Here is a 15726-nt window from a genome sequence, read left to right as displayed (position 1 = left end):
CCTCATGAGTACAATTAAGGGTTCTGGAATTCCCATTCTTCTCAATGTTATCCACAATTTGTTATGATCCAAACAATCTAACACAAGTAAACATCTTTCTGGTATTCTTTGCTTTGAGCCAAGATCCATCTGACATCAGCAATGATATCCCTGGTTCCACATTCTCTTCTGAATCCAGCTTGCACTTCTGGAAGTTCTCTGTCAATATACTGCTGCAACCATTTTTTAAATTATCTTCAGTAAGATCTTACATATGTGCAATATTAATGATATAGTTTGATAATTTCCACATTCTGTGGGATCACCTTTCTTTGGAATGGGTAGAAATGGATCTCTTCCAGTTAGTTGGCCAGGTAGCTGTCTTCCAAATCTCTTGGCATAACCGAGTGAGTGCCTCCGATGGGGCATCCGTTTGTTGAAACATCTCAATGGGTATTCCATCAAAACCTGGAGCCCTGTTCTTCACCAATTCCTTTAGTGCAACTGTGACTTCTTCCTTCAATACCATTGGTTCTTGATCATATGCCACCTCCTGAAATGGATGAAGATCGACCAGTTCTTTTTGGTACAGTGACTCTGTGTGTTCCTTCCACCTTCTTTTGATGTTTCCTGCATCATTCAATATTTTGCCCATAAAATCTTCAGTATTGCAACTCGAGGCTTGAATTTTTTCCTCAGTTCTTACAGCTTGAGAAAGCCAATCATGCTCTTCCCTTTTGGTTTTCTAACTCCAAATCTTTGTACATTTCATTATAGTAATTGGCTTTGTCTGCTCGAGCTGCTCTTTGAAATCTTCTGGTCAGCTCTTTTCTCTTGTCATTTCTTCCATTTGTTTTAGCTACTCTCTGCTCAAAGGCAAATTTCAGAGTCTATTCTGTCATTCATTTTGGTCTTTTCTTCTTTTGTCTTCTTTTTGATGACCTCTTGCTTTCTACATGGACGATGTTCTTGACGTCATCCCACAATTCTTCTGATTTTCGGTCACTGGTGTTCAATGCATCAAATCTATTCTTTACATGGTCTCTAAATTCAGGAGGGATATATTCAAGGTCATGTTTTGGCCCTCATAGACTTGTTTTAATTGTCTTCAAGTTGAACTTGCATATGAGCAGTTGATGTGCCACAGTCAGCTCTTGGACTTGTTTTGGCTGAATATATTGTATTCCATCTGGCAAAGTCCATGTATATAGCTGCCGTTTGTATTGTTGAAAAAAGGTATTTGCAATGGATACATCGTTGGTCTTGCAAAATTCTATCATGCTATCTCCAGCGTTATTTCTGTCACAAAGGCCAAATTTTCCAGCTACTGGTGATTCTTCTTTGTTTCCAACTTTTGCATTCCAGTCACCAGTGATAATTAACACATCCTGATTGTATGTTCAGTCAATTTCAGACTGCAGAGGTTGATAAAAATCTTCAATTTCCTCATCTTTGGCTTTGGTGGTTGGTGCGTAAATCTGAATAATAGTAGTATTAACTGGTGTTCCTTTTAGATGTTGGGTATTATCCTATCAGTGACAGTACTTCAGGACAGATCTTGAAACATCCTTTGTGATGTTGAATGACACACCATTCCTCTTCAAATTGTCATTCCCAGCATAGTAGATCATATGGTTGTCTGATTCAAAATGGCCAAAAACAGTCCATTTCAGCTCACTAATACCTAAGATATCAATCTTTATGTGTTCCATTTCATTTTTGACAACTTCCAATTTTCCTAGATTCATACTTCATACAGTCCATGTTCTGATTATTAATGGATGTTTGCAGCTGTTTCTCCTCGATTTGAGTCAGGGCATGTCAGCATATGGAGGTCTTGAAAGCTTTACTTTATCCATATTAGTAAGGCTGGTTCCACTCTGATGATGTCACTCTTTCCCAGTCATATCTTGAGAGTCTTCCGGCCTAAGTGGCTCATCTTCCTGTACTGTATCGGACATTGTTTCTGGGCTATTCATGAAGTTGCACAGTAATGTAACAGACAGTGTTTCTCTGCTATTCATAAGGTTTTCCCTGGCCTATTCATTGAGAAATGGATGGCCTCTTCCTTGTTCCTAGTCTGTCTCAGTCTGCAAGATGCAGTGAAGCCTGTGCACCATGTGCAACCCCACTGGCATTTGAAACACCAGTGGCACAGCCTCAAGCCTCACAGCAACATGCAAGCCACCACAATACGACACAGTGACAGACAAGTTTGTCTCTCTTAGCTGTTTGAAACCTCTCCACCCTCCCCTTACCTGGATCCCTGCTGCTTTCTTGCCACTTGGGGGTGGGGCCTGGGTCCCTCCCTTTACCTGGATCCCTGTCACTGCTTGCTCTGTTGTGGTCCCCCAGCTTTTCTTTTCTCTCACCTGCTTTCCCGCCACTTGGGGGGTGGGGCCCGGGCCACCTGGTTAAATACACACACACATATGCATTCATATATACACACACACACACATCTCTTGCCCTAACTTTCATGGAGGCAAAAGTAGAGACATGTGACACACAGGAGGAGAAGACTCTCCAGAACTTTGAAGTGAAGCTAGTGACTAAGTCTAGAGTGATTCTAGTCTCTGGACACTCGTGCTCCTGAATGTCCTGTGGGGTCCTTTCACAGGGCACTGAGTCCAGGCCCTTGCTCCCCTTCTCTGCCCCAGTCTCCTTTCTCTGACTCCCCATCCCTTCCCACTCGTCCCTCTCCTGAGCCATAGCCCAGCAGGATCATGAAAGGCACTCTTGAACAAAATCAGGCTCCAGTTAGCTCCCTATTAACTGTGTGACCTTGAGCAGATCTTTAACCTCTCTGAGCTCAGTGTCCTCCTGTATAAAATATGGTATTTGACTAGCTAATCCCTGAGGTCTACTTGGTTCCCAGAGTCCCTGGTGGGTGCAGTTAATGCACTCAACTGCTAACCAAAATGTTGGAGGTGTGAGTCCACCCAGAGGTGTCTTGGAAGAAAGGCCTGGCCATCTACTTCTGGAAAATCAGCCACTGAAAATCCCATGGAGCCCAGTACTAGTCTAACCCATATGGGGGTGCAATGTGTCGGAGCTGACTCAGCAAATTGTACTGGTTACAACCGCACGGTTTACCAGCTCATGTGGCAGCCAGTGCCCATGGGGGACCCCAGGTCCCACCAGCATTCCCAAGAGCCATTGTTAGCTTTGGATGCAGGGGACAGGCTCCCTGAAGGTCCCTCAGGAAAATGTCTTCTCCCAGCCCAATGTGACAGGTACCATATGAAGGACTCCTTGTCCCCCCCCCAACCAGTGCTTCTGGCAGGGTCTCTGCTGTGGTCTGCTGACAAGTGTCCTCAGAAGGTAAGGGCCTCAGGGCCCAGTGTGGTGCTGATGTTATGTTAGTCCAGTCCCAGGCCCTTGAGCAGCTCTTTAACCTCTCTGAGCTCAGTGTCCTCCTCTATAAAATGTGGCCCAGGCTCACTCATCCTCAGCAAGTGAGACACTGGGAACCCTCTCAGGCAGGGCCACCACTGTCTGTGCCATGCCTGTGGCAGGAAGAGCCCAAGCTGGGCTTGATGCTTCTGCCCCCTGAGCCAGGCACCCTTGAGCTGTAGACACATCACGCAACCTCACTGGAGGCTGTATGCTGGGGCCAGTCATACCTCCAGCAGAGAGGGAGCAGGCATGTTGATGAGTCTTTATGACCATCTACTGCCAGGAAAGAGGGAATAAAGGAAAACAGGCCAGGGAGCTGGGACACCTTCCATGTCTCCAGGCGTCAACATAGAAGCCTAGTGGGTGGTTCAGGTCTTTGGAGAGCCAGCTAGCAAGAGTATGCTGAAAACAGCTGCAAGCATAGAACATGGGGTTAACCAAGTGACAGAATTCTAGTGTTTTTGTGGACTGTGATGGAATGAGGAGCCGTGCGAAGTCCCACATTCTAAGCTGAGGACCAAAACAGGCTAAACTACAGCCCTTTTCACCTGTGCAAGGTACTGTGAGAATTAGAGACAGTGTTTGTGCCTGGACTGCAGTCTCTGTGTGACAGTGGCATGCTTCAGCTATGAATTATCACAGCTCACTTGATATCTTCATCAGTAAACAAGTTGGCAGCACTTGTTTCACGGTCACTCAAGGTTTTAATCTCTTGGTAGCTTTAAAAGCACCTCACTCTGCTCCTCTGTTACCCTCAGCTCTGTGGTTATTTCAGGAGGGCTGGAGCCGGGTATCACCAATGGGTAAGCACTGGGCTACTAGCCAAAAGGTTGGAGGTTCAAATTCACCCAGAGGCAGCTTGGAGAAAATGCCTGGTACTCTCCTAAGGGGTCAGAGCCTTGCAAACCCCAGGGAGCACAGCTCGAGTCTCACAGACATGGGGTCGCTGTGAGTTGGAATCCACTCAGTGGCAGCTGGTCCTGCCTAGGCATCACAGAGGTCATGCAGAGCTTGATCACCATGCTTCCATGTCCAGGACACAGGTGATCTTTCTGGCAATGGCCTTGGACCCTATGCTCTCATAGGAATAGCCTCACTCACTGCATCCATTGTTCAGGTCTCTGGGAAGAGGTGGTGGTTCTATGAGGCCGTCCCGGGCCAGCTGAGAACCACTGGTTTAGCCCACAATTACCAGTTCCTGGTTGAGTTGACCCCAACTCACGTAACCCAGTGTGGGTCAGGGCAGTACTGCTCCATAGGGTTTTCAATGGCTGATCCGGAAAGAGATCTCCAGGCCTTTCTTCCGAGGCACTGTGTGTGGACTCAAACCTGTAGCTTTTTGGTTCACAGCCAAGTGAGTTAACCATCTGCACCCCTGGGGACTCCTGGCTCATAATAAACACCAAAAGTGCTCCCTGCTTCATGCCAGCACAAGAATGCTGGCCAACATGTCGCTTCTTGCTCCTTGGGGCTCTGTGACTCTTCAGAGTTTATAGTTCACACCCAGCTGTTCCAATATGCAGTTAGGCTCCATTCTGAGAGACCTTCATTGGAAAGAAACCATTTCATCTGTCTAAGGGACACTTAGTTCTTTAGTCACAGGCCCTATAAAAGCACAGCTGCCATTTAGGACCTTGTTGGAAAATGATCCAAGGACCCACAAAATCCTCTAAGAAGCACTTTGTCCAGCTGTGTGGCCAACGAGCGGTTGTAAGCCATTTTGCCTCCCGACAGTCCCAGTGGGAACGTGGCCATGTACACAGTAGGTGCTCAGTAAGTGCTCATGGCTTGACAGCAAAAAGAAGTCATTCGGAGCTGAACCTGCAAGTCCCTAGACATGAAGTACAACAGACCCAGCCCAGGTCCTTGGCTGCTGCCATGCAGGGATGGGGAGTTGGACTCCTTCAGCCACTGGAAGGAATTGGTCAATGATACCAGGCCTTACACCATGTTAGGGGGTTGCATGAGGAGAAGCCACTGGGCAGGGGGAGATGGTGCTTTAGAAAGACCCCTGACTCCAGCATGGAGAAGCAAGGAAACAAATCAGGCCTGCGGTGCTGGTGACCTGGGCTGGGGGGGGGGGGGGGCCTTGGGGATGAGAGAACTGGCCCGTCACACAGAGGCTTGAGAGCTGTGACTGATGGTATTTTAGCCAAGGGAGTGGATGCCTCCCAGGTTTGGGGTTTGGATCAGAATGGGATTTTCAAGGTTTTCTCGCTGTGGGCTACAGTAAGAAACACATTCTATCTGGACACAGAATACACACACACACACACACACACATACCCCTTACACATATGTGTGCATACAACACACACCTTACACATCCATGTGCACACATCACACATTCCACATCCACCACACACAACACACACACCTTACACACATCCTTTACACACGTGTGTGCACATACACACCATACATTCCACACATTCATCACACATAAAACACACACAACACATTCTTACACACGTGTGCACCCACCATACATCATACACAGCATAACACACACACCTTACACACACGTGTGTACACACCATACACTCACCATACACCACACACCATAACACACACTTTACACGTGCACACATACATACCACACACACCATATACCACACACATACCTTATACACGTGTGTGCACATACACCACATACCACATACTACACACTCTCGCCATATACCACACTCATAGTAACACACACATACCCCACTATTTTAAAGTTTAACAACATAACCTTATTTTGTGAAATACTCTGTATTTGACTCTATTTCCTATTTCTCTTTCTTGTCTTCCTTTTTCTTTCCTCCTCCCTCCTCCCTGCCCTCCTCCCTTCTCCGACTCCCCCTCCTTCTCCTCCTCCTCCTCCTTCTCCTCACCCATGCCACCCACTACACCGTTTCATGACTGGTTTTGACTCCAGTCTGGAAGCCCCTGCCAGAGAGGGACAGGAGGTGGCAGCTCTATGACAGGAACACGCAGCTGGGCTGGCAGGCAGTCCAGGAGGCTGTTACCCTGGGCCTCCCTTCCTTCCAAGACCCTTCCTGTCCCAGCACTGGTGGCCCTGTCCCCATCAAGTGTACCTCGTCCCTTCAGGGGAGAACCCTCTGTGCTTTTCAAGGCATCAGCCTGTAAATCCCATCAATCGATACAGGAAGATGAGCTCATAAAACATGCTTGGAGTCTGGAGAGGCAGGCTCAGGCTTGGCAAGTTTCTAAAGGTCCTTTCAACCAAACTGCTACTGGATGCCTGGGCCTCTGACAGTGTCTCCACGCGGTGCACAGTGTCTAGTACCACAGCTCATCCCAGACAGGTGGTTTCACCTCAGATAATTCTGACTCTCGACCACTGGGAAATTCTCTTTTCATGAGCTAGAATTTTCCCCTGTAGCTCCCACTACTGAACCAACGCTACCCCTCAGAGTCAGAAACACCCTGACTCTCTCTTCCATACAATATGCATTCAATAAATACTTACTGGGCACACACCAGCTGGACTTCCAAGGCTTCGGTCTGTCAGCTAACCACCCCCAAATACAACGACTATTTCTCACCTGGTGTTATTCAAGGTCTCACTGTCCGGGCTGCTCTAAAACGATCAGTGAATGAGCTGCCCTCCATCTTACCTGGTGGACATAGCAACGAGCACCCAGCTCTATCCAGTGACCCTGGCACTGCCATGAGAACATGGCAGGCCCCAGGGGCACTTCCAGGCTGAGGCAGCCTGGGAGGGAGAGACTTGAGGGTGGTCTTACACATCCCAGGGAGGCCCGATTCATCCCCCCATGCCAGACAAAAATATTGTGGCTCCATGTGTTAGGTCCGAGGAAAGATATCAAACCCAATTGCTCTTGACCTGCCTCAACTAATTCCATCTCATCAGAACCAGAGAAGCCAGCCAGCATCCCTGGGGATGGACGTGTGGTTATGTGTCCCGGGTACAGGGTGGAGTTTGTACCCATCTATAAATACATGGCATGTATGATCTCCCCTGACTCTAGAACACAAGCCAGTTGTTTATTTCCCCAAATTGCACAAGACCACAGTTCTGTCTAGTGGCTGTGGCATCCTTTAGACTTTTGTTCTAAATATGGAGAGGCAGTCCGCCACGGAGAAGTATCCCAGCAACTTGGAGCTGATATGTAATTAAACCGCCCCTAGATGTGTGGTAGTTATGTTTTATGACTTATTTTGAGTGTTCATACTTTATCAGATAATTATAATTTTCCTTTATGTAAGAGTTTTTACCAGGCTTTTGAAAGATGATGGCTGGTCTGATATTTCAAGTATAATTACAGCAGTGGAAAGAGATGGCGTAACACGGGGTCCTGAGAAGTGTGGTCCTCCCAGCCTCCCACCTCCCCCGCCCTGCAGTCACGGAGCTGGGGCACCCTGGCTGACCCGACGGGGGGCCCATCTTTGACCACTTGGTGGGAGTGGCTGGAGTTAGAAAGGCCCCAGGAGGCTTGAGAAGAAAGGTTGGGGAGATGGGGAGTCCTGCTCAGGCTTCCCAGCGAACATGCTACTCTGAGGACTCCCGGCCACTATTGTCCACTGTGGTCTCATCTCCCCCCACTCTCGGTTAACACACTTTCCCAAAACTATAGCTGCAGCTGTTTCTTGTTTATGAGCTTATGGTCTGTGTCCCCACTACATTGTGACCTCCTTGAGGGCCAGGGCAGCTTCTTCTTTGTTCAGTACTCCACAGCCAGGAGCCAGGTCCTCACAGGGGTCAGGCCTCCGACGAGTGTGTGTGTGTGTGTGTGTGTGTGTGTTTTGAATGAGAAAAATGAATGAGTGAACTAATGAATGAAAGGACAGAGAAACATCCTGACAGGGGTTCTCATTGAAGCGGTTCTGCAGGGACTGGGTCTGCAGGACTCTCCTCTGTCCCTCCCACCTCTCCCCACCTCAGCTACCCCTCCCCCACACACATACACTAAGGACATGGAGGAATGACTTTGTCAAACAGCCCGCCTGATAAGCCGGACATACAAAACCCCTGCCACAAAGGACAGGCCTGAGAACTCAAGCCACGGAGACCAGGCTGCCCCCAGGAAGCCTGGTTTTGTCCTCAGGGACTCGTGGGGTGGGGAGTGGCACAGAGGCATAAAGCTGCTGTCCTGGCCCTTGGCCTTGTGTCTTCAGACCATTGACCATTAGCTCTCAGGTTCTTCCTCATCCTGAATGGTGGTTGTCAGTGGTCGCCAGTGGATGTTGTCAGGACCCTGTATTCCCTCCTGAGGCAGCTTCCTGTTCTAACCCTCTTCCTGTTGTTTCCCATCAGGCATCGGGCTTGGAGCCCAAGCCGGTAGCCAAGAGCATTCTATTTCTGCGTGACAAGAGGTGGGAAGAGGTCAGAGGTGTCCTGACTCCTGCCTTCAGTCCTGAGAAGCTGAATGAGGTAAGACCCACCCAGGAACACAGGTTTTTGTCCCCTGAGGAGCAGGTTTCTTCTCTCTCAACTGTGGTGAACTGTCCATTCACGATGTCACCTGCACATGTGACCAACCCAAATGTCCTGCCTGCTGGGGCTTTCAACCCCCCCATGTGCCCAAAGCCCAGGAGACTGTCTATGTGTGGCTTTACTTCACCAACCTCCCTGCCCCCAAGTGCTATGGATCCACCTGCCGTGACGCAAGATGCACCCTGGGTACATTGGGGCACATGAGAAAACCCAGAGCCTCACTTCTCACACTTTACTGCATAACAGACTGCCTGGGGACCTCGTGAAATGCAGATTCTGGGCTTGGGGTAGGGTCTGGATTCTGCAAGTCTAATGAGCTCCCAAGTGGTGCCAATGGTGCTGGTTGGAGATGCACATTTTCCACAGCAAGGAACCAGAGAAGGGCTCTGAAGGAAGGTGAGCTTTGAGTCAAGTCTTAGGGAAGTGATGGCCACGATTACTGGGAAGGCGTCATGGGACATGGCCTGGCAGCACCCAGGCAGGCAAGGTAGGCAGGGGCAGGTGTACCCAGCTTAATGCTCATGGCTAAGCCGGAGAAGCTGGGCTCTGGCTCTCCCCTTCCCACCAATAACTGCCTTTCCCCACCAGCCATGCATATCAACCCGTGTCTGTACTGCTGCCCTGCCGGTTCTCCACACTTGATCCTGACTGTGGGGCTCCTATTGGGCCTGCCAGTCTGGCTTTGGTGTCTATTGTCCTGAATTCTGCAACAGCTCAGGAGGTAGATCGTCAGCCCTTCTTCTGACATGAAGTAGTTAAAGGGGCCAACTTACATTGAGGCCCAAGTCCATGGGCAACTCCAGAGCAGATGAACTTTGGAGCCTGGCCCCCTGGGCACAGCTGTCCACCAATTCTGGCTGTTCCAGCACACCCAAGCTTGGAGGAGACTGTGTTCAGTTCAAAAGGTGAAAGCCAGGGTGCTGGAAGCTAAGCCACCGATACTGCAAATGCCAGCAGGGCCAGACTGACAGCAAAAATGACAATTTCTCCTTTCTCACTGCACAGCGTTTGTGAGATGGAGCTCCCCACCTGGCCCAGTGGGCTTGCTGGTGCAGCCCCCAAGGGAGAGGGGCAGCCAAGAACAGAGCACAGAGTCCCCAGTTCCCTCCTCCAGGCGCCCTGTAGGGAAGAGGGTGCGTGCAGATCCCATTGGATCACCTTGGGACACAGGAGGACTTTGGAAACCACTGATCCTGGGTCCTGGGAACGCTGGTGTGCACTGGGCTGCAGCCTGGCTCTGGAGATGTGTCAACACACCCAGAAGACTCTAACGGAGAGCCAAAGCTGAGACCTCAGCTGGTGGAAGGTCCCCGTGAGAAGACATGAGTTCTAGCCCACTATTAAGCCAAGCAATCCATCCTGCTCCCCATACATCTATGTTACAGATGGAGCTTTCATGTGAACATGTGTTTGAAGGAAGAGCCTAGTCTTTGGAAAGGAGTAGGCACTGTTCCCGACCACCTAAAGAAGCCCTGGTAGGACAATGGTTGAGCTCTAGACTGCTAACCAAAAGGCTGATGTTTAAGTCTCCCCAGGGCTCCAGCGGAGAAGGCCTGGGAAAGGCTATGGGGCAGTTCTTCTGTGTGTAAGGGGTCACTGTGAGTCACATCCAACAACAACACTGCAAGCCAAGTGCAGTGCAGTAGTCAATAAAGATAAGACAAGTCCTCATCACACGTACATCAGGCAAGATGAGACATGAACACAACTGAGGAGAATAAATGCAATGATACCTGGTGATTGAGCTATGAGAATACAGAGTGGGAAGGGTCAGGGCATCCTGGGCCTAGGTCCTGAGACCTGGGAAGCAGAGGTCAGAGAAGGCCAGTGTGCTGGTTCCCTAGTGCCGCTCAGACAGGAATATAGCACAAATGAGAGGTCTTGAAGAAACAGGAGTTTATTCTCTAATAGTTTGGAGGCTTTAAGTCCAAGTTCAAAGTGCCAGGCTCTAGGGGCTGTGTGAAAGCCCCTGAACCTTGAGCTCCAGCTTTGCTTCCTGCTCCCAGCCCACTGGAACTAGAGGCTTTGCTTCACTCAGACAGCTACTGCCTGCTGAGACTGACAAGCCCAAGGTTGACAAGTAAAAAGGCACAGTCCCAATGTTACAAAACCACATGGCAGGCCATTAATTCAAGTCCACTGAAAGTCCCAAGGCCTGCAGAGCATGGCAGGCTGCTGAACAACAACACAGCTACATGCAGGGTTCAAGCATGCCATAAGCTAGAGACCATTCCCAAAACTGCTTCATATATATGGGAAGCTACTTTATACATCCCTAAAGTAGCTACTCAGCTGCTCCAATACAATCCACCATGGAGTTAATTACCAATCTTACCATGGGGAATAACTACATCCAGCTGCCCAACCACTCAACCAGGCCCAGCCAAGTTGACACCCAAACTTAACTACCACAGTCAGAAAGAAACCAAGAAGGACAACACTTGGTGTGTCCACTCGGGCTGTCATAATCTTTCCCAAACTCTCTGCCAAAGAGTTGATTCCAACTCATAGTGACCCTGTAGGACAGAGTAGAGCTACCCCATAGGGTTTCCAAGGCTGTTATCTTTACAGAAGCAGACTGCCACATCTTTCTCCCATGGAGCAACTGGTGGGTTTGAAGCACCAACCTTTTGGTTAGCAGCCAATGGCACCCAACAACAACCACCTGGACCAGGGGGATGGAGTATTTGACTCCATTACACCTGAGCCACTAAAAGCCAATTAACGGAGATGGGAAGGGGAAGGTAGGCAGCTGACCTCTGGGCTGACTTCACTGACTCAAAACATGTTGTCATATGTCTTTATTCCCACGTAAACAGTGCGTGACACCATAGATGCACCAAGAATCTCATCACCTGTTAAAAAGAAATTGATAAAGAAGAAAGCTCCAATGGTCTTGAGCGATGATTCTTTGCAAAAGGAAAACCTCAGGGTCTGGATTTCTTTAGCACCTATAGGGTATATTCCAGAAACAAACCCACTGCCCCTGGGATCCAAAGCATCTTCTCCTTCTGCTTCAGAAACCAAATCCCTAGCACCTGAGTCAGTCACGGAAAACAGACTTCTCCCGTCTGAATGCTCGGCTGGAGAAGACCTGCCTCTAAGCGCATTCCCGTGGTGATGGCAGGATTCATCTCCTCATGGCTGTTGGTCAAATGGCTCCATTCAGTTCCTACTGCTGTTGGCTTGAGGCCTCCTTCCATTCTTTGCCACGAGGGCCTGTCCATAGAACAGCTCACTACACAGCAGCCACTTCCCCAAAAAGGCTATCAGAGATGGAAACCACAGTCTTCAGTGATGTATGCCTGGACGTGATAGTCCATCACTTCTGCTGAATTCCATTCATAAGAAGGGAGTCACCAGGTTAAGTGCACACCCCAAGGGAGGGTGTTACCCAGGGTGTGAGCACCAGGCCATCTCAGAGGCTGCCCGCGACACATGACCTCTCTGACTTCAGGGGAGGGGCTCTGGAGTGGAGGAGGGCTCCAGCTCACTCTGGAAGGCTGGGTGGGATGTAAAGTTGTAGAGAAAATGAGGACCTCCAGACTGGAGCTAAGGCACTTACATGGGAAAGGACAAGCAGTATTTGCAGGACAGTGAGTGTGGTTACGTTCAATTAACATGGAGGTTGTGGAAGATCAGAATAGAAAGGAGAGAAGTCTCCAAGGATGTTAGGAGAGGAGACTTTGTCCTTGGTCAGTGGGAATCTCCAAAGGGTTTTCAGCTAAGCACTACTCAGATGGTGAGTATGTTTAGAAGACTAGCCTGGTGACTACTGGCTTCAGGATGGATTGGAAAGTGAAAACACAGGAGGCTGGAAGGCTCTTTTGAAAGCTTTTTTTAGTATGCCTATGTATTGGACACTGTACAAGGTCGTAAGACCACAAAGATGCTTGAGATAGGGTCTTTGTTCCCAAGAAGCAGGATGACAGCCATATTCCAGGGGGTAATGCCTGAATTCGAGGGTGGCTGGAGAGACAGAGCAGAGGGGTAGATGCAAGAAAGAGATGATGCAAACACAGGGAGGCGAGAGTGGAGAGAATGACGGGAAGTGGTCCGCGAGGAACAAGAGGCAACAATGATTCCAGGTGTTCAACTAAACATCAAGAAAGGCAACCCTGCTGAGGATGGCTACCATGTTGGGACAGCTCACGGGGTCCTAGTGCTAAGTGCTTGCCATACTTTGTTTCTCATCTTCCTAATGGCTCCTCAGAGGAGGTCTCCTTGTTCCCATTCTCCAGATGAAGTAACAGATTCAGTAAGGTCATATACTTTGCCCCAGGTCATACAACCAGGAAGTACCAAGACAGGAAACCAAATCATTGGCCAGCATATTTTAACAAAGCCGGACTTTTACTCTTAGGAAGTTCCAGTGGTGGAATTCCAGGATCATGGAGAGGAGAGGAGAAAGCCACTGAACTGGAGGACTCCCCAGCCCTTCTGGGTCATTCCTCCCTGAATTGTCTTGTCAGCCCACTCATAAGGCCCTGCCCACCTTCTGGAATGAACTTGATTGCCTCTGTCTGCACCTTGACTCAGAATTCCTCAGACACATTTGATGGAGAACCCATTTTTCTTTTTAACTGGGCACTTCAACTATACAACAAACTCCAGGGAGTGGAGACTCCCTTCCTTGGGGAAATCCCTGCCCAGGCATCCCCTCAGTGGTTCCAGCTGGCTACCCAAGAGCTGCCCAACCAGATGCTCTGTGCCACCTTCAGGAAGTCTCCAAGGATGCTTCAGGAAGCATAACCAGTGCCAGAGGCGAGAGTCGTAAGATGGGGGTGGCTGTTGCAGGTAGCCCCCAGGTAGAGGTTATGTTGTAAAAAACCTCAGGCTTTAATAAGTTTATCTGAATGAGGGTGTAATATACGTGCATTCTGTGAAATAAAGAGGCACTATGGTGGCACAGCAGTTAAATGCTCAACTGCTAACCCAAAGGGTGGGTGGTTTGAATCCACCAGCTGCTCCCCAGGAGAAAGACGTGGCAGTCAGCTTCTATAAAGATTGACAGCCTTGGAAACCTTCTGGGGCAGTTCCACTCTGTCTTCTAGGGGCACTGTGAGTCAGAATCGACTCCACGGTAGTGGGTGATGGTGTATGCGAAATAAATAAAAACAAAAAGCAAGAAAAAGCATTCATCATCCTACCAACGAGACAGAATATACCAACCAAAGATCTGAGTGATGACAGCATTGTGTACTGTGGAATCACCTATGGCCACACATGTATGGGTACGTGTGTGCATGCATGTGCACGTGTGGGTGCATATGTGTGTGTGTGCGTGCGTATGCATGTGCCATGTGTACCTGCAATTCCACAGATCTGGGGAAAAACTGCAGGGTTTGTGGTTTGTATAAAGATTACGCAAACCAACAAAGAGAGCTTTTGTTTGTATGCAACTCGTGTGAGAGTAATTCCACAACTGCTTGTGGAGAGTGCAGGGAAGAAAGCGTGAAAGGGCTGTGACTGGCCAAAGTGCACACGTGGTGCCACTGCCTCATCCTGTTTCCTCTGCGCTGCTTTTTAAACCATTTTTCATATTACATGCCCCATCTCATATCACATTAACCCAAATAAAAACGTCATTATCCATTCACTTCGACAGACGGTTGGCAGAGTGGTAGGAAATTCCAGTCACGCCCGGCAGCAGCAAAGCCTATCTTAGCTGCACGCATGCAGGGAAGCTGCCGTGGCAGCTGGCCTGACCCCTTTGTACCATCCAGACCTGTGACTGGATTCCATTTGGGCGGACCCCTCTCTGTCCACGAGGTGGCCTTCTGAAGGCTGGTGTGTAAATCGATGTTATGTGCATCTGTGGTTACGTCAAGGAGGCCTCCAGCTTGATAGCCAAGCAGACCTCCCTTTATAACAGTAACAAATTTAAACCGTGTCACTGTTCCTCAGGAAGAAACCTGAGAGATGTTTCTGCACGTGGGACTTTGTTCAAGCCGGCTCTCTTGCACCACTGCGCTTATTAAAATAATGCAAGGACTCAGCCAGGGAAGCCAGTGATGCGCACCAGGGGATCCTTCAGACGTTACAGGCACCCGAGGTTTCTCGGGAAGAATGGCTCCACAGCCATATGTGACCCACAAACGTGATGGGCGATTAAACGGGTGCTTTGGGGGAATTCAGAGAAGGCGGCAGCAAGCGGCAGCGTCGACACAGGGCTGCTGGGAACAAACCAAGATCCTCCTCCTCATTTCTCTCCAGATTCCACTTCGGCAGAGGGAGAGGAGGTCCACTGCACTCCATTCCAGCAAACCATCTGACGATGCATTTTCCAGCCAACCTACTAACAAGATGGTGTGGCTTAGTACTTCTGTGCTGCTGTAACAGAAACATCTCAAGTGGATGACTTTAACAAACAGGAATTTATTCATTTCCAGTTTAGGAGGGTTGTTGTTGTTGTTGTCAAGTGCTGTCAAGTTGTCTCTGACTCACAGCAACCCTATGCACAGCAGAACGAAACACTGCCTGGTCCTGGGCCAACCTCACGATCCCTGCTATACCCGAGCCCATCAATGCAGCCACTGTGTCAATCCATCTCATTGAGGGCCTTCCCCTTCTTCGTTGACCCTCCATTTTACCAAGCATGATATCCTTCTCCAGGGAATGATTCCTTCTTACAACATGACCAAAGTAGGTGAGACGAAGTCTGGCCATTCTCGCTTCCAAGGACCATTCCTGCTATAGTTTTTCCAGGACAGATGTGTTAGTCCTTTTAGCAGACCGTGGTGATCTTAGCATTCTTCTCCAACACCACAACTCAAAGGCATCAACTCTTCTTCAGGGTTCCTTCTTCATTGTCCAGCTCTCATATGCATAAGAGGCGATTAAAAATACCATGGTTTGGGTTAGGCTCATGTTAGTCTTCA

General features: G+C 49.1%; 1 protein-coding gene across 1 annotated transcript in view; it reads left to right on the top strand.

Annotated features, from left to right (window-relative positions):
- Window positions 1–15726, top strand: part of TBXAS1 (thromboxane A synthase 1) — a 173694-nt gene that overhangs the window by 93984 nt on the left and 63984 nt on the right. Inside the window, exon 5 of the mRNA XM_007952763.1 lies at window positions 8666–8782. Coding sequence (XP_007950954.1) covers window positions 8666–8782 — 117 coding nt within the window. The remainder of the gene's footprint in view (window positions 1–8665; window positions 8783–15726) is intronic.

Source organism: Orycteropus afer, unplaced genomic scaffold (assembly GCF_000298275.1).
Source record: "Orycteropus afer afer isolate SDZICR_OR568_19922 unplaced genomic scaffold, OryAfe1.0 scaffold00358, whole genome shotgun sequence".
In the NCBI taxonomy this organism is placed as follows: Eukaryota; Metazoa; Chordata; class Mammalia; order Tubulidentata; family Orycteropodidae; genus Orycteropus; species Orycteropus afer.
The sequence above is the reverse complement of the archived record's forward strand: the minus strand, read 5'-3'. Positions and strand labels throughout refer to the sequence as shown.